We start from the raw sequence: 23723 nt of genomic DNA on the forward strand, positions 1-23723 counted from the left end.
CTCATCTTTCATTTGCCATATATTTAAAAGATTACATTAGTGTTAATTGGTGTGTTGCTTTGTTACTGATTATGCATCTTGCAAGACACTGGTTTGCTTAAGTATTTCATCTCAGTGATGCTATGTTAAGTTTTTTTCTGATTCTTCAAACAATGCAACAGAACAATCCATTTTCTTCAGCTGCAACCCAAACCTGCTTCGAAGTTGAATAGAAATCAATGACTTCTAAGTAAATTAGTTTAGGACTAGTTTAGGACTGTGGTGCCAGTGGCTATTTCTTTTATATTACATTGAATTGTAATCCATAACCAAGAAAGAAGAGGGAACCATGGGGAAATTTCAAGTAAGCTTTTCCACAACAACCTGGACTTCAGTCAGGGCTGACTGTCATTTTATAACCTTCTGACCAAATGTGTTCGGTTAAGACTGGTTTCAAAACTTTACCATGAAACCTTAGGAAAACAAACCACATGAAAAGAACACAAACTGAGAATATTAAATAGGCGTTTTCACAGGAAATGGATTCAATCCCCCCCCCCCAATATTCCTGGATGCTAAACTCTGAATCATTTATTCAAATTTTTATATTGGTGCTTTAACAGGGAGTCAAACATCTACAATAGCTTGTTTACTTTAACCAACTTTGTTTTGTTAATTCCTCAAGAATTCCACAGCTTCTGCCCTGTTCATTTAATTTTCATCAACCCGTGTCCAAAAATACTGATGACTCACAATACTAATCTCTGTTACAGTGGGCACAACTGCATATACTTAAGGAGCTACCCTCAACTAATGCAAAAACAAGAGTAACCATATACTGGAGGCCGCCCAATTTTGACTTAGTGTTCTGGAACATATGCAGGGTTCCCACAGATAAACAAGCTGCCCATCGTGTTAAGATACATTAGGGCTTCTGCTTCTTGCTTCGGAGTGCTCAGCAGGATTTCATTCTGGACAAGATTCCCATTAAGAACTCTGGAGTGGGAAGCTGTTTGGGCTTTGTCTATTCATGTTTAAAGAGAGCCTTCCATAAAATATAGCAGAAGTAGTAAATTAAGCAGCAGAAATGGCAACAGATTATTTTGTAGAAAGGAAGTTGCATTCGCTACCAGGCCAGCGGCTGCTGCTCTTGCAGCTGAAACTCCAGCCAGGAGCTATAAAACAATTCCTTGTGTCTGGGAGAAATGATAATACTGCTCATTTCCAATGATTGATTCAAGATACACACCCAATGCCTATGCCAAAACCTGCTAACATCTATAATCAATAAAGTTGTGGCCTGTTTAAATCCCAGTTGGTTGTCCTCAATTTATTGCAACTAAATCATGTCTTGGCCCCACCACCTATTGCTCCATCGCACCTGGGCCCATATTCCTATGGTAGTGAAAATAGCACCATACTATTAAAAGTAAATGCATTGATTAATTTAATTACTATCCAACCTTTTTGTTCCACCATGGAACTCAAAATGGTGTACTTGGGATTCCCATGGAAATAGGTCGTTCTCCTAAAAAAAAATGTGCAAAAAAATCTTTGCTTCAGACTGATGAAACAGATGTGCAGCATTATACCAAGTCCAAAATCTAGATTGTTTTGGTTTAGAATTTCTTTGCTGTTCAGGTTTTAGTTTAGAATTTCATTGCTGTTCAGGTACCAATCAATAAATGCTGGCACTTTAAGTGAGGCACATCATGATAACATCTAAGTAAATGGCGTTGTAGGAAAGAGCACAGATATAATAAATGAACAGATCAAATTATCTTCACTGACTAAGGAAAGAGTGGAGACCTATCTCAAACAGTGGTTTGGATTGAATATTATTGAGGAAGTGGCTCATTAATACTCTATATATGCAAATGTTTGGGCTCACTCAACACTGTACAGAACTTTTATTCTCAGTAATAAAGGAACTCAAAGGTTGAAAATACATTATAGATGATATAGATATAGATATAGATAAGTTTTGTATGAGTTAATACTTTATCATCCCTTTGGAACTCTGCTGTATCTTTGCACTTTTATCCTTCTAGGTTGTGACACTTTATGGTTTACATTTTTGATTCTTTGCTTTCCTTATCTCTTGTTATGTTTGCACTTTTCTTTTTTGGTAACAAATCCCTAAAAAGTATTTATTTAAAAAAATAAAAGTGTTTCCCTTCTTCACTGGCAATGCAATGTTTGCTTTTTGTGAAAACAAAAATTGTCATTTATTAATAATTTTGTAAGAAATCAGTTGCATGAGATGTAGTAATGAAAGGGGAGGGAGGGAGGATTCACTTTATCTGCCTTGCCTTGCTTTTAAAATAAACTCTTATGCTGTTTTATCTTTTCTCACTGTTTGAGAGACTACTGTCTTTCCTCTCTTTGGCTTCCCAGCGAGCCCATATTCTGGCGGTAATGAAGCAAAGGCAAAGCATGCTGATTAAGACTGCACTCTTAACGTCACTTACCTGGGACGAAGTCCCACTGAATTTAATAGAACTTACTTCTGGGTAGACATGGTTAGAATGTCACTGTTTATATTCTTCTGATTTTTTTCTTCTTTTGAATATATCAGGGGTAGTGAACCTTTTTATACCTACCACTCACTAATGCGTCTTTCTTGATGGTAAAATTTCCTTCCCGCCCACCAGTGCTCGATGGAAGGAGGATTCAGTTTGTGCCATAGAACCCCCTACTGCCCACCTAGAATCCTGAAACGCCCACTAGTGGGTGGTAGGGACTGTCAGTATGCCTTTCAACCAATGTCAGCGACTGGGCTCAATAACTGGTTCTGCCCCGACTGGGCTAGGCGACTGGAGCACTTTCAGAGACCTTTCCAATCGTGGAAAGCTGGTCTCAGTGCACTGGACTCACAACTGTAAATTGTGAGCACCAGACTCATGCAGAGTATAAATAACGCGGAAGCTAGCTGTGAAGCATAACTCCTTTTATTTCTAATAGCTACTACAAACTAAAGAACTACTGGCTTGTATGAGTGGTACATCTCCCACTCAGCCATCTAGTCACTACATAGGTAAGACTCTCTCCAAACACAGAATCAGGCAGTCAGTCAGGAGTGGGAGAGCAGAAGACCAGTTTCTGCCCCCCTCCTTTCTCTAAACATCAGATCAGGAGATTCTTGAAATGGGAGGGGGTGAAAATATCAACAGGGACCAGGTTGACAACCCCTGGAATATGCAGTCAAATGACTCCACCACATCGGTTTGGGATGTGTGTTTTAAGCACTGGCAGAGGAAAGGGGGGGAGGAGCAGCCCGCCCTTGGTGCCATGGGGCTGCACAGTGAGATGAGCACCGCCTCCCCTTCTCGCCTTCCCCTTCCATCGGTGGGGGAACATGTGCCTGTGCCACTGCCCCTTCCCCCACGAATCCACTCAGGCTCAAGCATCACCCTTACAACCACTACCAGGAGGCAGAGGCAGACGAGAGGGGGGGACTGAGCCACCCCACCGGCACTTGGGAGCTGCCCAGAACCACTTCTCTTTTGAGGTGTGCACTGCACACCTGTAGCTCTTGAGCACCCACACTCAGGTATTCATGGCTTTCTTTTCCTGAGTAATGGGCTGTGCTTTTGAAGTTGCAAACGGGGCTTGTCACCAGCAGTGGAGCAAGCCGATTGGATGCCTGGTGCGGTGCGCGTGTCCTGCACCCAGGGGCGGGGCCAGCTGCCCATGGGGCAGGGCAAGCCGGGCCACCCTACAGCTGAGGGGGAGGCAGCGGGAGGACTGTTTGGGCAGTGGGAAGCCTGCGGGCGCCCAGGCCACCGCGCCACTCCCAGGAGAGAGTATTGTTTTTAACACTTGATTGGGAGCCGCCCAGAGTGGCTGGGGAAACTCAGCCAAATGGGCGGGATATAAATAATAAATTATTATAATATTATTATTATAGCTGTCCACAGAAGCAACATGCAGGTACAGTGGTACCTCACGGTTACAGACACTTCAGGTTACAAACTCCGCTAACCCAGAAATAGTACCTCGGATTAGAACAGAACAGAAATCATGCTCTGGTGGCGCGGCGGCAGCGGGAGGCCCCATTAGCTAAAGTGGCGCTTGAGGTTAAGAACAGTTTCAGGTTAAGAATGGACCTCCAGAATGAATTAAGTTCTTAACCCGAGGTACCACTGTATAAGAGATTACATTCTTCCTTATCGCTCCTGCTTTGCACTATTTTTGGGTGCTTTTGCCTGGCAGGGATAGATGTTTGAGCTCTGCCTATGTTTGAAGCAAGAGAAAGAAAGAACACAATGAGGCATTAAGTAAAGAGGTGGAGTCTGAGGTGACAGGAACAGAGTGCCTTCCCACCCCTTGGGTTGCGGGGAGCGCAGGGGGGGAAAGGGAAGGACAGTCAGAGCAGAGGGGAGGACTGTGGCAATTCAGCGGGAATTCCGGGTGAGGAACAGCGAGAGGGGCGGCAAACTCAGTGACAGCCCCGGGCAGCAAAACCCTAGCTACGCCATTGGCTTTAAGGACAGTACAGCAACACATGGGAATTTTCAGACTAAAGTTGGTTCCAGACAGGGGCTTAATTTGCAAACACACCGCTAAGATCACAAACAGGTAATCAGAAACAGGCTTTTTAAAAACAAATTTCTAGATTTTCAACAGAAGGGGTAAATCCAGTTCAAATGCAGAAGAAAAAAAAATGGATTGAAATTTGGATGCCAACAGTGTAATGCGAATGATACAATAAACTTGCATGCTTACGTTGCTACCAATCCCACAATAAACACCTGTCTGTAAGAACCCCAAGGAGTACATTGAAATGACAAAAAATATTGTTTTTGCTTGGTTATTAAGATATACAAGGACCACATCGTGGTTTTCGTGGGAGAAGGAAGGAAATATTGCTGTATTCTGCTTCTCCTCTTCTCATTTATCTGACTTGGGGCCTCCTCGGCAGCAAAAGTATATTAACATCTGAAATTAGTATGCATATAAAAATTATACACTGCCAGTAATTTGTTCACAACAACCCTTATCCTGTCTGGTATCTAGGATGATACCATTTTATACACATGCCTCCTGGGGAAGAAAGAAAGAAAGAAAGAAAGAAAGAAAGAAAGAAAGAAAGAAAGAAAGAAAGAAAGAAAGAAAGAAAGAAAGAAAGAAAGAAAGAAAGACCTGGAAATAAAAGTTACAGCCACTCCAAAGACACCTCACTCTGCCTCATGGAATGAAATGCACATGCATATAGATGAATCCCAGTCTCATGTGCAGGAGTGAGGCCTGAATGCAACAGTTTGAATGAAACCTTATCTTGCCATTTGTTGTTTTCATTGGACTGCAGCCAGTGCAAACATTTGCAGGTGGCTGGGCCATATTTTGACACTTAACTATCTACAGTTGTGATAAAAATCAGAATGTTGCTACACTGCAGTTTCCAATAGCCTACAGGGCCAGATTCTGCTCCCACTTAAGACGCACTAAGACCATTACGACACTGTCTGCTGAAAAGCTTAGAGTTTTTTAACAAACGTATTTTGCGGGGCCACTCGTTTCTCTCCCTCTCTCTCTCCCTCTCTCTCTCTAAAAATAAAAAGAATCCTTTTCTGAGGCAGCAAATTCTCTTAATACTTCATACTGTTATGAGTTTGTGGGTGCCACAGCCCTGTAATTAATCCCTGGATCCAGCAAGTGTTAACATCTAATCAAGACAAACTAGCTTTCCACGGAGTGATTGCCTGGGTGACGACCCATTAATGGGGATTAAGGTGCAACAGAGCAAAAAGCTGGGGCCCCCTCTCTCAACAGTGGTACCTCCGGTTACAGACACTTCAGGTTACAGACGCTTCAGGTTACAGACTCCACTAATCCAGAAATCGTACCTCAGGTTAAGAACTTTGCTTCAGGATGAGAAAAGAAATCGCGCAGCGGCGGTGCAGTGGCAGACCCCATTAGCTAAAGTGGTACCTCAGGTTCAGAACAGTTTCAGGTTAAGAATGGACCTCCAGAACAAATTAACTTCTTAACCAGAGGTACCACTGTAGAGAGTTGTGTGTGTGCCAGTAAGTGTGTGTCTCTGTGTGTGTCAGAGAGAAGAGAGAGAGAGAGAGAGAGGATGTAATCTATGAGAAAACAAGAAAAAGAGTGTCAGAGAGCACATTGAGTCCAAGGCTGCAGCTATGGAAGAAACAAGACCCTTTGGGGGTGATGATGGTGTTAAGCCCTCCATCGTAGGTTCAGTTTGTATATATGTTTTTAAAAAATGTATACAGTGGTACCTTGGGTTACATACACTTCAGGTTACATACGCTTCAGGTTACATACGTTTCAGGCTACATACGCTTCAGGTTACAGACTCGCCATCAGTCCATGGAAGCAGGGCCAACGGCCAGGAATGATGGGACTTATGTAGTTAAAAACATTTGAAGGATCAAAAGCTCTCTGCATTTGCCCCAAAGGATGCATGTGAAAGCAGGAACAGAGCTCTAGGGTGTAAGAGAGGTACACAACAGAACTTTGGCACACCTTTGAGAATATATTACCACTGTATTTTTTTTTAATAAAAGAAATCACACAATACTGTCAACATAGAGTAAGGGTTTATCTCCATTACTAATGAGCTAAAAAACTAATGTCAACAGCTGGTAGATGCCCACAACATTCACAGAACCACATTCCGCACGCCAATAGCAGTATCAATGAGTACATAAATTGTCAAAAGAACCTGATTTTCTTATCTTTCAGGGCGAAGAAAACAGGAGGTCAATACAACAGGAGCACACACACAATGAAGGAGCCTGGGATGTGTGAAACATATAGGCATCCACTGTGCATTGTTTTTTGAAGAAAAAGACATCTGGAAAGATCTCTGAATGAGTCTTACACAGTAGAAACCAGCTTGGTAGGGTTGAGCTAACACTGGCATCACTACAGCTGACTTTGATGGCACTGGGGAGGGAAAGAGCTGCAGCAAAATTGGTTCTACTGCTGGATCTGCATAGCCCAAGCTCACCTCCACTGTCCTACCCTACCCATTGTAAAGGTGAGCTATAGCAAGGGCAGTTTCACAATTCTATCCCACCATACCAGTTGCTGCACTCATCATGCAATCCGTATTCATTCAAGGCCAGAGGTCCAGGAAGAAGCATTCGAGCATACGACAACACGGTGGACATGCATTTTACTACGGGTGATAGAAAAGCTGTAGAATACCCATTGATGGATCTTTCAAAAGTTAGGAAACAGACTAATAGATTATAAACAATGTATGAAGAGACACTAATGGGTTAAGGACAACAACTTGGCTGGATGCTCATTGAGGACAACAATTTGGCTTGATGCTCATTATGGATGAACGGGAGAGCCAGCACATGGAGTGGTTAGAAAATCCTCAGCCTAAATATAATGGAGTTGGGGTTGACTTTGGAATCAAGCTGGGGGCCCAATACATTTTGGCACCTGGGGCGAAGCAGAAAATGGTGCTCCCCCAATCGGGGAAGAGGAGGGGAGTGAAGAGCTACATCAGGAACAAGTGGGGAAATCAAATCAACCTTACCCAAAGGTTGAAGTGGGAATCAAAGGCTGTCATGGTGGTGGAAGAGAGGGACCCACTCTGAATCACGTCAGAGTGATTCAGGAGACCTCAGGAGACCTCATAGGGCAGCCCCTACAATTTACTCCCTAGGGGTGGGAGGAGACCAGCCAGGGCTGGCTTAAGCATATGTGGTGCCGGGGTGCAAAGATCCGCCAAGGGGCTGCCTCCCCTCTGGTTGCCCAGTCCCAGGCGCACAGGAGGGTGGAGCCAGCTGGCCGTCTCAGCGTCTCACTGGCTTGATCACCCCCAAACTCACAGTGCAGAACCGCCTGCAGTGGAAGAGCCTGCCGCGGCGCTCCAACCGACGGACGGGCTCTTCCCTGGACTCAACTCTTGAGCCCCGGACTCTCGGCCTGGCGCCCTAAGAGCCTGGCACCCAGGTGCCCCGCACCCCTAGTGCCTATGGGTAAGATGGCCGTGAGACCGGCAGTGCCTCCTAGTCCCCAATAAACAAGCGATGCATTCTTTGGAGGCCAGATCTCCTGCCCCTGTGGATTCTGCAACCTGAGATAGTTGCCTCACTTTGCCTCATGGGTAGGGTGGCCCTGAGGGTCGCAAAACATACTGATGGGTGGTCAGCTTCTTTCCTTTTAAATATAGCTCTGGGCTCTTGTGGAGAAGAAAGGCTATTACTTAAGCTCTCAGTTATGATTAGCTTTGCATTACAGACTACAAACTGTGCTGAAGAAATGTGGGGTCTCTCTCTAGGATAGTAATCCGAGATATATGAACAATGAATGGCTCTTCCGGTGGCTGAAATGCTAAGCAATACTATTGATAAGGGTTGAGAGACTACTCAACAGCTCAGCTTGTCGGGGTACAAGTCCCCGCGGGTCCATGCGGTCAGTAAAGGAAGGAAATACCAGCCTAGTAATTTGGAGCAAAACAGCAGTCAGTAGACTTAGATCCTTTATTGTTGCGCAACAGGTTCCAACAGCAGTAAGAACCCTGAGCATGAATTTCCGAGACACTACATAACCGCAGCCACCCATCTCTAGATTATCTTGCAAACGTTTCGCCGTGTATCATTCATCAAACACAACATCTGGCACAACACCTAGGGCCAGCACTTCATCCAAGCAAGAATCAACTGAGGATGTCCTTACCCAATCTGCCGATTCGTGGAAGGTGCTTGTGTTATGACGGAACTCGATTGCGGAGATGGCATGGCTTGTTGAATAACGATGCTGGTGTCGTGGTTTGGCATCCTTGGATTTGAGAGCTGGTGCGTCCCCGGTGCTGCCATGGCTCCTCCAACGGCGTTATGCATTGAAATATTCTGTGAGAAGGGGATTGGGAGAGTAAATTGGATGCTATCGTGTGTTGTTTTTAATTTCCCTCCTGCCTAAAATTAGGGATCTGGAAGTGTCAACAAAAAATGAAAAGTTATTGCCTCCCAGCAAACTGCGTGTCAATAGATCTTGCTCTAACTAACAGCTATAAAGAAATGAAAAATAACTCTTCTGCTTTTACAGTGCAACACAAATTGAAAATACTTGGAAGTTGACTAATCACTCTTCTGTACATCTGACTCGTGATTTATAATATAGACATTTTGCACATATCCATTTGCCTGTGTGATATATATTTCATTTGAAAATGATTTTCATGGTCAGTCTATGGCACATTGATTTAGTATTCAGCCTGGTGCTACAGTACTAGATCTGCTGAGAATGATAAGTGAATTGGGTTTGACAGGACTCAGAATAACAACTAGTGCGTTTTATACACCCACCCACCCCACACCCACACACCCACACACCTTAACATTTATTCTGTGTGTAGTTGACATCTTAAGCCAATACAAAGTTATTCCTGGACTCATATTTGCTCTCTCATTATTGCTCTAACACCTGTTGGTACGCAAGATATGTTTTTGAGTATCCTAGAGTTCTTGTTAAGTGGTAAGAAGAGCTAGACATGAAAGTCAAAAATTTAAGGCTAAATGCAAAGTAACATTATTGCCACAGATAAGTGAGTGTCTAGAGGAAATTCAGCAGTTGAGACCTGAAACAGGAATAGGAAGTTGACACCTAGAATTCATAGAACCCTTCCATTATATGAGCCTATGAATTCTAGATGTCAGCTAGTCATCTAGTCCAACCCCTTACAATGCAGGAATCCTGTCCACAACTATCCCTGAGTGGCTTGAACCACCAACCTTCTGCTTAACAGCCAGGTGCGCCAACTCATTGTGCCATGATAATAAAATCACCTTTAATTACCTGAGGAAATGAACTAGATTGCCCAAGAGAAGCATAGAAAGGTGCCAACCTCATGTTGACTTTCTAAACCTGCAAACACAGGGATGGGGTGGCATCCGTGGAGGTGTGGGAGGAGCAAAGCATTGCTCCATCCCCCTGATCTTCTATAATTGCCCTCCACACCCCCACATTCTTGTATTTGCAAAAGCAGTTTTGGTGATTGCATTAAAAATATCACCCATGTAGAAGCACAGCTAAAGTTTTTCTTCAGCCCTCACTGTTAATCAAGAAAGTGCATAGCAGGCCACTATCTGTCAGATGCTGCCTCACAAAGAACAAGAACAGATATCTTTCAGGCATACAGAGACAGAGGACCAGCTTGAGAAGCATTTGACTTTGACTAACTTTCTCTGCTGCTGTTAGACAAATCTTGATTGGTCCAGCCTAGTCTTCTTCCTGGGTGTTCCAAGTTGGGTCAATGCCAGCCCTGAACAGTCTTGACAGCAGCCACATCCACGGTTTTTATATCTTGCTAAGTACTCTAAACTCTCCTGAGTGTGTGATAATGCTAAAAGCAAGATGAGCAAGAGCACTAGGAAGTTGTTAATGGACGAGTGAAGAGACAAAAAGCGATGCACACTGCTGTAACAGCTAGGTAAAAAATACGAGTCCCTTTGCTTGACTGCAAAGTTCTACTGCCAACAGAATGGTTAGCAAACATTGCATGCGTGGGAAATGGAAGAACATATTTATGGTTGTTAGATCATCTGTTACCCAGCACCTTTCTCGGATTTCTGATTTCCGAATTGTAGCTGCATAGTTTGTCAGAATCCCAAAAGGACACTGAGCCTCCTGGTTCTCAACTGCCAGAGCTATATACAGTACATTGAACCAACTTTTGTGATTGATAGTGCCAGTGTTGATAATCATTGGGCAGCCCTGTTTAATTCTGCTTTGCCGGGACCTTTGTTTATCCATATTTAAACATGCAGTGAATCTTCTGACTTCTATTTTAATCTACCAGACACAAAAGTAAAAGTGTTCAGGTGAGCCTTTTGTTTTATTTTAGTCACAGGTTATGGGCACACACCATACAGTTAAAGCCCACACACCAAAGAATTCTGGGAACTGTGGTTTGTAAAGGGTGCTGAGAGTTGAAGCTCTGTGAGGGACAAACTACAGGTCCCAGAATTCTTTGGGGGAGGGTGCTGGAAATGTATGGTGTGTATGTGGCCATAATTCGGGAAGGTTGCAGGATCAGCCTGAATGGCTAAGGTCATGTCAAAGAATTGTAGGACATAGAGCATGGGTTGGTAAACTAAGGCCCACAGGCCGGATCAGGCCCAATTGCCTTCTAGATCCAGGCTGTGGACGGTCCAGGAATCCAGACAGCTGGCATAGCGCGTGCATGTGATGGTTTTTGCGACTTAGCCAGGCTTGGGGGTCAAAAGTGAGGCGGGTGGCTGCTTGAGACAAGCACCTTCTCTGTTTGTTGTGCGCTTGCGTGCAGCAATCTTTGCTTCTGGGGTGGGGAGTGGGGAAGAGGGAAAAGGAGCCACAGTTTGGATTTCCACCATGGAGCTGCTGGCGACTGACCTCAGGAAGGACAGTTGTGGCACAGGGGCTCGGAGGCGCCTCAGGAGTGACACCCGCTGGTGTCTGTGGCGGCGGTGCTCCCTGCCAGAGGAAACGGGGAACGCCTGGGCAGCTGTACTCTGAAGCAGTTCTGCGCTCTGCTGGGGAGGCCGCTCATTAGCTACGCGGTGCGAGCCATGGAAAGGTAAATAGCCGCTGCCACCTCGTCTTCCCTCACGTGAGGAAAATAACGTTTTTGCTTGAGCGGTGCTGGCCTGACTTAGCGTGACCAACGGCTTTCCCCTTCACCCACGCATGCGCACACGCTCTCCAGGGCTGACAGGAATGGTGCGCTTACCTCAGTCCCCCACCCTGCCTTACGAGAGAAATAATAACTGTCAACACATAAAACACAAAGGAAGCAGCCTGGGTCAGTGGCGTAGTGTGGGTTGTCAGCACCCGGGGCAAGGCAAGTAATTTGCGCCCCCTAACCCGTGGATTTGCGCCCCCTAACCCTAACCCCCAGATGTTGTGCCTGGTGCGGCCGGCCCCCCCTGCACCCCCCACGCTACGCCACTGGCCTGGGTATATGAGGGAACAACACCCCCAAAAAAATCATATTTGGGCACTGAAATTTGAGACACTTACAGCTGTGTATCCCCCTGCTTTGGTTGAGTGCACAATGTTAAAACAGAACCTACTAAGATACCATCTATACAGACTTCCAGTATACATATATTGGATTAAATCAGCCATGCAATGATGGCAGCAGAGGAAGACTCTGCAGAACTTTCCACAGAAAACATTCCTGGCAATCATTTCTTTTGTGGCATGAACAGGCTTCTTCATTCCATCTCCTGTGTGCAGCTAGTCTTAAATGTAAACATCGCTAACTCTTCTGATGGCTTCCTCAAAAACACAATGGATTAAGTGCTTTTCATCTTTTATCTTAATTTTTGTGACATGATCTCATTAGTGGTGCCCTCTAATTATCGATGGAAATGAATAATGAAAGATGCCTCCTGTTTTCCAGACCCATCAATAACATGCATCCATGTCCCTTTTTTTGTATCCCCACAGATTATCCCCTTTGACATATGCTTTTACATACACAATAGTATACAACGTATACCGGATGTGCCAGTGGCTATGTTAGAACAAAGTTTGAGCAGAGTTTTTGATGTTGTTGTTGTAAGGCATTCTAGATTAAAGGAAAAAGCAATATTTTGAAAGGCATGAAGTCCAGTTTCACGAACCATTACATGAGAATGTTAAAATAAATTTTCATATAGGGAAAATACACGCTGCCGTGGAGGAATACTGAAAGAGTACATTTCAGGCTTCAAAAAGGAGGACCCATATACTACATGGACTAAAGGTTATTTATTTCACAAACAATCAGCTGCCTGAGATCATCACTCAAGCAGCACTGCACACAAAGCACTCCTTATGTTCCAGTTGAAATTGCAGTAACACAAAATACGTACCGCACAATTAGGGTCATTTACTATATGTTGCACCGGGATAACTGCACAGCATCCTGCTAATTGAAGGCCACTGAGCAGGGGAATTCAACTGGATGGATAGCTTTTTATTTATATTTTGTCTTAATAGTACTGAAGCCATAAAGGGAGCATTTTTTCTCCCTCCTTCTTCCTGAAACTGCCTGTTGTGGAGTTTATAAAACAGGAATTTGGCAGCATGTCAGTGGTGCAAACTGATTTCCTCTTCTAAATGTAATTTTTAAAAGCAAACAAACAAGGTTATGTCTGCTAATGAAGCATTACATGCTACTCTGGAGCTTTCCCCCCTCTTTCTTTTTGGTCGAGCAAACGCAATCTCAATAGAAAACAGTTAATGGCCTTGCAAAGGAATATATTTGCTTCAAATTCATTCAGTAAGTATCTCTGTCCAAATGAAAGCATCACTTTATATTATAGCAATCCCGTATACTTTTGCTCCACAAACGTAATCAGGAATAGAATTTCAACTACAACAATTATCAGCAGTTTTGCTGAGAAATGTGGGGTACTATATTATGTCATTATTTGTTTTTTAAAAACACATAGCTAATTATAGGCTGCCATCAGCAACTTCAGAATAATATTGTACTTAACTGATTAAAGTCTACTTAGATATACATAATTATATCCTCCAAATGTTGTTGGACTACCAGTCTATGTTGCCAATGGCTAGAGATCATGTGATTTTTCATCCCTACTCTAAGGATTCATTTTGGCATAACATGGTGTGGCCATTGACATATCCATCAGTTCAGTCACCAGATTCTCACTGGAATTCTAAAAACTCATTGGCCTATGTCTGTGGACCAATAGAGGTTTGATGGAATGTCCACAAAGGATCCATCACACTCTGTGTTCACCAGCCAACTATAAATATGAAATATCACAAGTTACATATCCATTTCTTTAGCAACAGTATCATTTCACTTTCCTCTTAGCAAACTGTGAACCAAATCCCAATGCAGTGCAGATCTCTCTTGCTTCGGTTAAGACTAAAAGAACTGGCTTTTCCCCCCTTTCACATAGTTAATCCTGTGTAATTCAATCAATGTTCGAGACATTTAAGTTTTTCATCATAAAGATAGTTTCTTGACAGATTCTTTTTTTCATGCTGTTTGTGAATTGAAAACTTTGGGGTACAACTTTTCAAAATACAAATAAACAGTAAACATGGCTAATGCTCCTGAAGAGGAGCTGAGATACATAGACATTACATTTATGCTGATTTTTCTGTTACTGTAACTCCTACAGAGGTATCCACACTCAAGACCAGTCGGGAGATTTATAGCATTGCTTCTAAATGACAAGACTATGAACATGAATCTCTCACCTTGCATGGTTTTACATGGCAGTATCAATATGAAACAACTTCACGCTTTCCTAAATTATGGTCATTGCCAGATCTGCTTCAAAGACATGCACAGGAAGTGCACCTTTATTGTAGCCAAATGTATAAAGGTCCAGGGTTGTTTTAAAAGATGCTTCCTTCAAAATTAGCAACTCGGATTTAAAATATCCAGAACTGGTTGGCCTTGGAGAGGTAATTAGAATGTTGTGTATGCAAATCAAAGCTGGCGGATCAAAAATATGTGGAGGAGGGTGAAACCTACCAAAAATAAGAATCTTGCAATTACGTGAAGAAAAATTAAATGGCATCTATTACCATCATTTTAAAAAAAAATTATAGCATCCAAGTCTTTGAATTGCCCGCTTTTCAATTGAAAGAGAAAAAGTGCAGAAAGTAAGTTCCGCTTTTAAACTAAGTGTTCTTCCAGTTGTTGTTTTTTTAAAAAAGCTTATTAGTTTCCCTACACACAAATGTTCTCAAAATAGCTTAACCTTGAATGGCTTAAGAGGGGGAACTTTTTTGAGTGATAATAATTTAATCCTGGCAGCAGCACAGTACTGATGCATCCATTCCCCCTCCCCTCGAGCAATTGTCTAAATCATACACAAGAGAGTGTTTGTTTTTAAAGGCAATATAGATATTTTGCTCAGCTTCGTTTTAGCGATTGCCCACTTCCAGGAGGGCATCCTGTCACTGCAAGATTGAAGTGGATGGATGCCAGAACAGAGGAGGAATGCTAATACTGTCCTTCTTCACACTGATTGTTCCTCCAGTTCTAAGTTAATAATTATGCCCCTTCATTGTGCACTATAATCTTTTAAAGATTACAACGCTCCTTTGGGAACAAGCCAAGAACCAGGGGAAATTCTCTCAAGGAAAACTGATAACCGTCTCCCTATCTGCTCTGAAAAGGCTTTTCTGCAAGGAATTCCACCCTAACTCGTCTCCTGCCAAATTCAAGAGAGCTGACTGAGGGACAGTGTTTTGATGGACCAAATGCGCTCAAATGTTGCTCACCTCTGCTATAACTAAGTGTTGTGGGGTTTGCTGACTATATGAAATAACGCAGGGCAGCAGAGGTGTAGCATGGGGGGGGGCCAGTAGGGGCCACTGCTGTGGGCACACATTCAGAAGGGCGCAACTGGGTTGCCACGAGACTGAGAGGAAAGATGGCTCCCTTTTCTGGTTCTGCAACACAGAGTGTGCCTCTCTTGGGCAGTTGGATTGGCTGCGAGTAGAGAGTGGGTTTGCTGGGGTGGAGCCCCTTCTGTATGCCCTTGAAATAAATAAATTAAGGTCTTACGTATATAATAAAGCTTCGTAAATGTACCAAGCAAACACGTACATAGATATATAGGCCACATGTCTGAAGGAGAGCAGCCATGGAGCCATTTTGACTCCCAGGCTTACCAGGTGTTTTCTCTGCAAGGTCAAATGGTGGAGCCTCCCCATTGTCTTCTCCTTCACAAATCCTGCCTTAAGGGTATGTCTGTGTATGAATAGGGTGAGCCGGTGACTTGGCTCAGGAACTAAGTACTTATCATTACAAAAGACTGGCCAGGCTCTCCAAGGCATCAATCCAGTAAATATTAACAGGTAACTTGCCAGACAGGAGGTAAACAACCCACTCAGATTATGAGGTAAACAACCCACTCAGATTTCTGCTTTAGCCCGCCCTTTCTGTGATGTAGGTATGATGTATCTGGGGGTGGTCTTTGACTCCAAGGTCGGCAATTTAAAATGTCTATATAAGGGTGGACACACCTGGGTTCTGGGTCCTCCTCCTTCTCCTGTGTGTGAAGGGGGCACCCTGTTGCAACAGTTCAATAAAGATCAGGCTTACAAACTGCTTTGCTTCTCAGTATTCTCTGGTTGGCCTCTGTTTTTTCCTCCGACCGATGGAGAACCTACAAAGGACTCTATAAGGGCTCTTGTGTCCCACATAAGGGAATAAGGGCAGATTTTCGTTTATTATACCCTCCTCCTTCAACACCTCTGAACAGTGCACCACAAGCTTCTTGTGCCATGGCTGCCGCTGTGCGTGCCATGTTGTTGCTGCTCTAGGAGGCCCCCAGCTCCCTCCTGCCCCAGGGCCACCGCAGAGCCACCAGCCAAGGTCCCCGTATTGGAGCAGGCAGCCACAAGACACGACAGAGTGCCACTGGAGCGCCCGGCGTGGATGCAGAAGCAGCCGCTCAAGCCTTGGGTGGCAGCGCACCGGCTCCTTAGCCTGACCTGCCTCTCTTCGTTGTTTCCATATTTTCCACATCTCGATTTTAACACTTTAAAATTCTTCGTCTCTGGCTCTGCGATTCTCAATCATGTCAGACATCATATATCCTTTCATCCATCGAATACAGCTTTATTTGTTTATATATCATTTTTCAACTGTCGTTTTACCAGCCTACAGAGATTCCTGTGGGTGCGCTACAGGTGAGTTGTGGTGCCCAGCCTCTTTTGGGCTACAGACGCTACGCCACAGTAGGTAAAAGGTAAAGGACCCCTGGATGGTTAAGTCCAGTCAAAGGTGACTCTGGGGTCGCGGCGCTCATCTCACTTTCAGGCTGAGGGAGCCGGCGTTTGTCCACAGACAGATTTTCAGGTCATGTGGCCACCAGGACTAAACCACTTCTGGTGCAACAGGACACTGCGACGGAAGCCAAAGCGCACGAAAATGCCGTTTACCTTCCCGCCACACCAGTACCTATTTATCTACTTGCACTGGCGTGCTTTCGAAATGCTAGGTTGGCAGGAGCTGGGACTGAGCAATGGGAGCTCACCCTGTAGCAGGGATTAGAACCGCCGACCTTCTGATCACTGGCCCATTGGGCTCAGTGGTTTAGACCACAGCGCCACCTACGTCCCACGGGGCACAGGACACAGGGCAGGGCAGGACTGGAGAGGCTGCAGGTTGCAGCAGTTTGTACAAAGTCACCCTATTTTCTAATAATAGCTAAGGTGTATATGAAGTAACAAATGTTAGAGAGATCGGTTGTTTTCTTACGGAACAGTCTTTTTTAAAAAACAGCAACAATAACCAGCACATTAATTTCCACACACATGTCTTGCAGTGCTTGGAGAGGCCATGAAAAGGGCATTCTTTCGCTAAAGCAACATAAAGGGCTTAAGACAGGATGATCAGTATCCCATTGTTAGCTGCCACTAATACCTAACATATCAAATCTAGATCCTCTACTTTACTAGGGAACTGTTCCTGCTTTAGTGGATTTATGCCTCCTATATTGTTTCTGTTTTCTTTTCCTTTGACCTTGAGGCACAAATTAAGGGCCTGCATTGCGGGATTAACTCTTGTAGTTACTCGCTGTATATGTCCTCATCAACAACAGCATTTCTTTTGCAGAAAGGAAACATGCCTTTTGGGACTAGGAAGCAAGGCCCAATTGCAAAAGCCCCGGATATCCTGAGGGAGGCTTAGAATAGATTGGGGCAGTCTGTATAAGGTGAAACAAATCCAGTTGACACAGCAACCGGAATCCTCTGTCCTTCTCCATTCGTTTAAGCAGCAAGTAGATTTATAAGCAAATAATAATGCCACGGCTGCAACCCTAAACTTATTAAAGCCCCTTGAATTCAGAAAGATTTACTTCTTAGTAAGCAAACAGAGGGTTGTGCCGCACATCACACAGAGTGCACTGAGAGGCTGGCAAAATAATTCAAAGGAGATGAAAAGGAATTCGTCAATGGTAATTTAAAAAAAAAGATCTCTGAGAAATCAGTTCATTTGGGCCACGATCTTAAACACAATTGCATGGGAAGGAAGTCCTGTTGATATCACTGGAGTTTACCTCTGAGTAAACATATTTAGGAACTGAACTGTTAGTGATAGATTTACCTGCTTGTTAACATCAGGCAGGAATCTTCGCTGCAGGTTTTTTGGCACCTGCTAAAAACAGATTGAATCATAGAACTGTAGAGCTGGAATTGCCGCAAGCGTCATTAATTAATTCAACCCCCTGTAATAAAGTACAGTGGTACCTCAGGTTACATACGCTTCAGGTTACAGACTCCGCTAACCCAGAAATAGTGCTTCAGGTTAAGAACTTTGCTTCAGGTTGAGAACAGAAATCATGCTCCAGCGGCATGAGAGCAGCAGGAGGCCCCACTGGCTAAAGTGGTGCTTCAGGTTAAGAAAAGTTTCAGGTTAAGTACGGATCTTTGGAATGAATGAAATACTTAACCCGAGGTACCACTGTAATCCTGTTCACAGCGGCTAATAAAAATAATAATAATAATATCCCTACCTGGACTCAAACCACCAACCTTCTGGGTAGCAGCCAGATGCACTAATCCAGTGTGACACGATTATTTATTTATTTTATTGAATTTATATATCGCCCTATACCTGGAGGTCTCAGGGCGGTTCACAGAAAAGATCACAATATATAAAATCAAAATAAGAACAATAACTCAAAAACACCCCCCACCCAAAAAAGAGTCACATTTTAAAAGGGTATAGGATTTCTTTTACCGTTGATGTTAACTAATTTACTTGTGTTTAACTGATAATCTTATTTTTTCCCCCTAAATGTCTTACAGGAGGTTTTATTACAGTCAAGTGGTATATACTGTACATTTTGTTAGAGAAATAAATAGAGCGTCATGTCAAATACGACTCAATGTGAATCTCATTTGAAAAGCAAATGAAATTTATTCCTGAAGTATAAGGAAAGAGTAGAGATGGGGGAGAAATGCAATCAAGTTCACATTTAAGAAAGAACCTACCAAATCTGCACTTTCTGAAACAATATTCAAACCAAAACACAGGGAATCCTTCAAAATTAACACGTTTCTGAATTCTGCAGTTCTCCAGCCTAGTAATGTGTACAAAAATGGATATGCTGCAGTAATGTATGCACAGAAATGCATTCCTATAATAGTGAAAATAACATACATATATTGTGTAAAATGCTTTACGAAGGCAACATTACGTACAAAAACTGCCATAAAACTTAGGGAACAAGCTGTCCTACCAAAATGATTAAGGTTTTAAATGACATTTTTAGGTTATATTTTAGTGATCAAGATTTCATATATATTTTTAACTGCCGCTATATCTGAATTGTCTCTGTTATACCCAATTGCAATCCAATGTATTCCTGTTGTGTTTTATGATTTTTCTGGTAATGTAAGTGAGCCGGAAGGGACGCGGGTGGCGCTGTGGGTTAAACCACAGAGCCTAGGACTTGCCGATCAGAAGGTCGGCGGTTCGAATCCCCACAACGGGGTGAGCTCTCGTTGCTTGGTCCCTGCTCCTGCCAACCTAGCAGTTCAAAAGCACGTCAAAGTGCAAGTAGATAAATAGGTACCACTCCGGCAGGAAGGTAAACGGTGTTTCCGTGCACTGGTCTGGTTCGCCAGAAGTGGCTTAGTCATGCTGGCCACATGACCCGGAAGCTGTACACTGGCTCCCTCAGCCAATAAAGCGAGATGAGCGCCGCAACCCCAGAGTCGGTCACGACTGGACCTAATGGTCAGGGGTCCCTTTACCTTTACCTTTAAGTGAGCCGGAACTGGTCTGTGACGGTAATAATTAAATTCATTATGTACAAAAATGTTTTTATACCAAAAAATAGTCATACTGAAATGCTGGTGAATTTTTGAAATCCCACCCCCATTGCAAAATGCTTCAGAAATGTGAAGAAATGGATTTAGGAATGGAAAAGCGAGGAACTGAGAGAAATGGGCAGGTTCATCCATCCCTAGGAAGGGGTGGAAGCCAACGATTTGAAGGATTCCAGCAACCTTTGCAGTATTTTACTAACCACCTGGCTGAAAATGACTACCTTATGCTGAGCAATCGCCATTCCTCTGCTTTCTGAAGCCTTTATTGGTGTTTCCTGTTGCTGGCTTTTTTTGGCTCCAGCTTTGGAATTCCCACTAAATAAAGATGGCTATAGCCATAATAGGCTTAGCCAGTCTGGCTTTTTATTTCCTCCTTTGCCAATTCCCATTAACAATACTTCCAAGATTAACGTCTCCCGCCCCACACAAATGATACCACTTAAGCACATAAATAGTTCACAAACAAGGGTGGAAGGATGAACGGAAGAGGAGGGGGAGGGTGGGAAAGGGGAGCCCTGAGAGGGGGAAGCACAGAACACTGTCCTACATGACTAAAAACAGACTCCCCATATTAATGCAAAATCAGCATATGGTTCTAATAGGCTTTCCAGGATGATTTATCAGGTATGATTAAGTCCTCAACCTGCATGTCTGTCTCCATAAATAAGGCAGAAGTGCACCTTGCACTAAAATGTATCAGCAGTGTCCTATTACCCACCCAGGTTACAGCACGGCTAGGGAAAGAGAAGAGTTTGTGTTTAATAGACAAAAGAGGGCATTGAAAGAAGGCTGTCAAGATTTAGGAGCCTTATCTTAGCAGTATCTTAGTAAAAAAGCTATTGCAATAAAGGCTGTTCCTTAGGTCTGTGCCAACCGTAAAGCACCAGCATGTCAATTTTTAAAAAGTTATGCTTTAAAAAAACCACAATCAAAATTCCCTAATCTAGAAATTAGTTGCAGGTGCTGGGGCTTTGCCTGAAATCTCCCTCAATCACACTGTTGCAGGGAGCGCACAAATACGCATTCCACTGATACATGCCTCCTTCCACTTCCATAGTTATTTGGCTAACAAAGCAAAGCTGCTATGAAACAGGGCAAAGTTATGATGGTATAATTATATAACTTAGTCACCTGGTGACACTGGATTTATAAACCTAGACAGCATCTTAAAAAGCAGAGATATCACCTTGCCAACAAAGGCCCGTATAGTTAAAGCTATGGTTTTCCCAGTAGTGATGTGTGGAAGTGAGAGCTGGACCATAAAGAAGGCTGATCGCCGAAGAATTGATGCTTTTGAATTATGGTGCTGGAGGAGACTCTTGAGAGTCCCATGGACTGCAAGAAGATCAAACCTCTCCATTCTTAAGGAAATCAGCTCTGAGTGCTCACTGGAAGGACAGATTGTGAAGCTGAGGCTCCAATACTTTGGCCACCTCATGAGAAGAGAAGACTCCCTGGAAAAGACCCTGATGTTGGGAAAGATGGAGGGCACAAGAAGAAGGGGACGACAGAGGACGAGAAGGTTGGACAGTGTTCTCGAAGCTACAAACATGAATCTGACCAAACTGCGGGAGGCAGTGGAAGAGAGGAGTGCCTGGCGTGGTCTGGTCCATGGGGTAACGAAGAGTCGGACACGACTAAACGACTCAACAACAACAAGGTGGAATCGGGAGTTTCCTGCGCCTTCTCTGCTTTTCTCAGAGAAAGTTATTGTCTAGCCAGAGGCAGAGGAAACTTCTCGGGCACCTGGGGTGGTGTGCCCAGGGGCGGTGTGAGCCCCCATAGGAGCGGGGCACACCACAGGACGCCCTTCCACTCAGCCACCCTACAGCTGGGGGGGGGGCAACTGGCAGACCATTTGGGCAGTGGGGAGCCTGCGCATGCCCAAGCCACTGTGTCTCTCCCAGGAGAGATGCGTGGCTTGGGCGTGTTGCAGGCCCCATGGTGAGTGCTGCCCGGCATTTTGTCGCCCTCAGTGGTGACACCCGGGGCAGCCCGCACACACCACACACACCCTTCCTCCACCCCTGTGTCTAGCTTCCTCTAAGTGCTCCATGATAGTAAGCACACAGCTCTGTTCTGTTTCAGCCTCCTTACAGACATCCATAGCTGTATTGATGAGAAATGTTCTCCAAATGCTCCTCATCGACCCCCTTCATAATAGGCAGGTTCTAGGCAGCTGCACTGGAATTATTGCAGATTCCTTGATGACCAGCATTGCAGGGAGAGTGAATCCTAAACGGTTTGCCTAAGTGTCTGAAATCTTAAAAACGACCTTCTATTGATGTATTTTGAGAGGTTCCAAATTACAGTGCGTAACAAATCATACAGCAAAATGCCACCACAGCACAGTTTTTGAAAGATGGCTATTAACTCCTAATGCCTTGCGCTAAATCAATAGTCAATAACGCCAATGACCCTAACATATACAGCTGGAGCATTTTTTCTCTCTTTAAGGCAGCTTCAGCTTAGAAGCTCTATGAACGTAATACATTCATCATCCCCCTTCCTCATTTTTATCACAACACTCCATTTTTCTAATCACTTATTAATGGTTTGTCAGTCTCCAGAATCTCTCAGGAAACAGTCTGCTCTTTCCAAAAGAATTTTCAGATTTCTGTTTGTTCCTCCCTTATAAGAATTTGAAATTTTCTATCTGGCCCATAAATGTGATAATCAGCATTTTAAAATCATCCTGGATGTCAGACAGAACTAGCAACTAATGGGCAACTGTTAGCACCACAGCCTTATAAGGAGATATTAGAGTATTTCTGGTTCCGGAATTCTTAACAGTGAATCATTATCTAACAAATAAAACAAGTTAGAAGTGAAATCTACCCCCCCCCCACTCCACACACACTCCTATCACTTTCACTGGCATGACTCACAGTCTTCTGGAACAAGCATGTATGTACTAGTTGGCAAAGCAGAATGGAATTGTACGTTCATACAAAGTCTGACAACATTCGACAAGGGTGCTTCCAGAATGAGGTTTCCTAAAGCTCAGCGACAGCCACAAGCGTTACGGAATATCTCGCAATCCAGATGGCACACTGGGAAGAGCCACCAAAATCTCAGTGGGTGGCAATGCTCGAATATAACAAGATATCTTCTCCTGAGTTTCCTGGTTAATTCAAATGCACTGACTAAGCCATTTGGGGGGACAGGGCAAAACTGCTGTTGGGAAACATAAACCCCTGAAACTTGTTAGCATAGAATCAGACTGGAGTGGAGAGGACTGCTACTAGTCTAGGGAAGAGTGTTGTGCCGAGGCAGAAATGAGATGTGATACTATTCAAGCAAACAGCTATCACATGGAGTTTCTTATAGTAAATAGCAGTTGCAGACTCCCACCCAGTCCTGAATGGGACCATGGTGGAGGTAAAGTTTAAAGCCCTCCCCTGCCCATATCATAGTCTCCTGAGTGCAACAGTCGCAATAATTCCCAGATCAGTGTGCAAAATCTCCAAGGGAGTCTAGCAATAGGAAGCAGTGGCAATAAAGTTCCTTGCCATGGTGTGGAGGAATGAAGAGACGCTATTTCATTCTCAATCCTTGCTATTTATTATTTACTGCTGCTGCTGTCAGCATCACCATCTGACACATCTAACAACTTGTATATTACTGTGCGATATATTTCCAAGACACTCCTAGCTCTCGTTGTATGTACACACACACACACACACACACACACACACACACACACACCCTACATCAAACAGAGTACCTTATACAGTTCCTGGTTGGACGCCACTCGCACTTTCTTTCTGTCACATATAGATGCAGGTGAGGTTTAATACCCCGATGTTTCAACAGAGCCAGTCCAGTCGTTTTGTAGCAAAGGGAGTACTGATCACCCCAGCCCTGACTTTATTCTCTTAGACCTCCATTCATTGCCTTGGAGTCAATTTGCCAGCAGTTCTTCTCCAGCAGCAGGAAAGGTCATGTGC

The 23723-nt window shown here is 43.9% G+C and overlaps 1 protein-coding gene across 5 annotated transcripts in view; it reads right to left on the reverse strand.

The window, feature by feature from the left end:
- Positions 1 to 23723, reverse strand: part of CREB5 (cAMP responsive element binding protein 5) — a 262546-nt gene that overhangs the window by 154397 nt on the left and 84426 nt on the right. For all 5 annotated transcript variants that reach the window (XM_081883354.1, XM_081883355.1, XM_081883352.1 and 2 more), the window contains exon 6: positions 8647 to 8819. In XM_081883354.1, the coding sequence (XP_081739480.1) occupies positions 8647 to 8819 (173 nt within the window). The remainder of the gene's footprint in view (positions 1 to 8646; positions 8820 to 23723) is intronic.

Source organism: Podarcis melisellensis, assembly GCF_964234715.1.
Source record: "Podarcis melisellensis genome assembly, chromosome: 12".
NCBI classification, from domain to species: Eukaryota; Metazoa; Chordata; class Lepidosauria; order Squamata; family Lacertidae; genus Podarcis; species Podarcis melisellensis.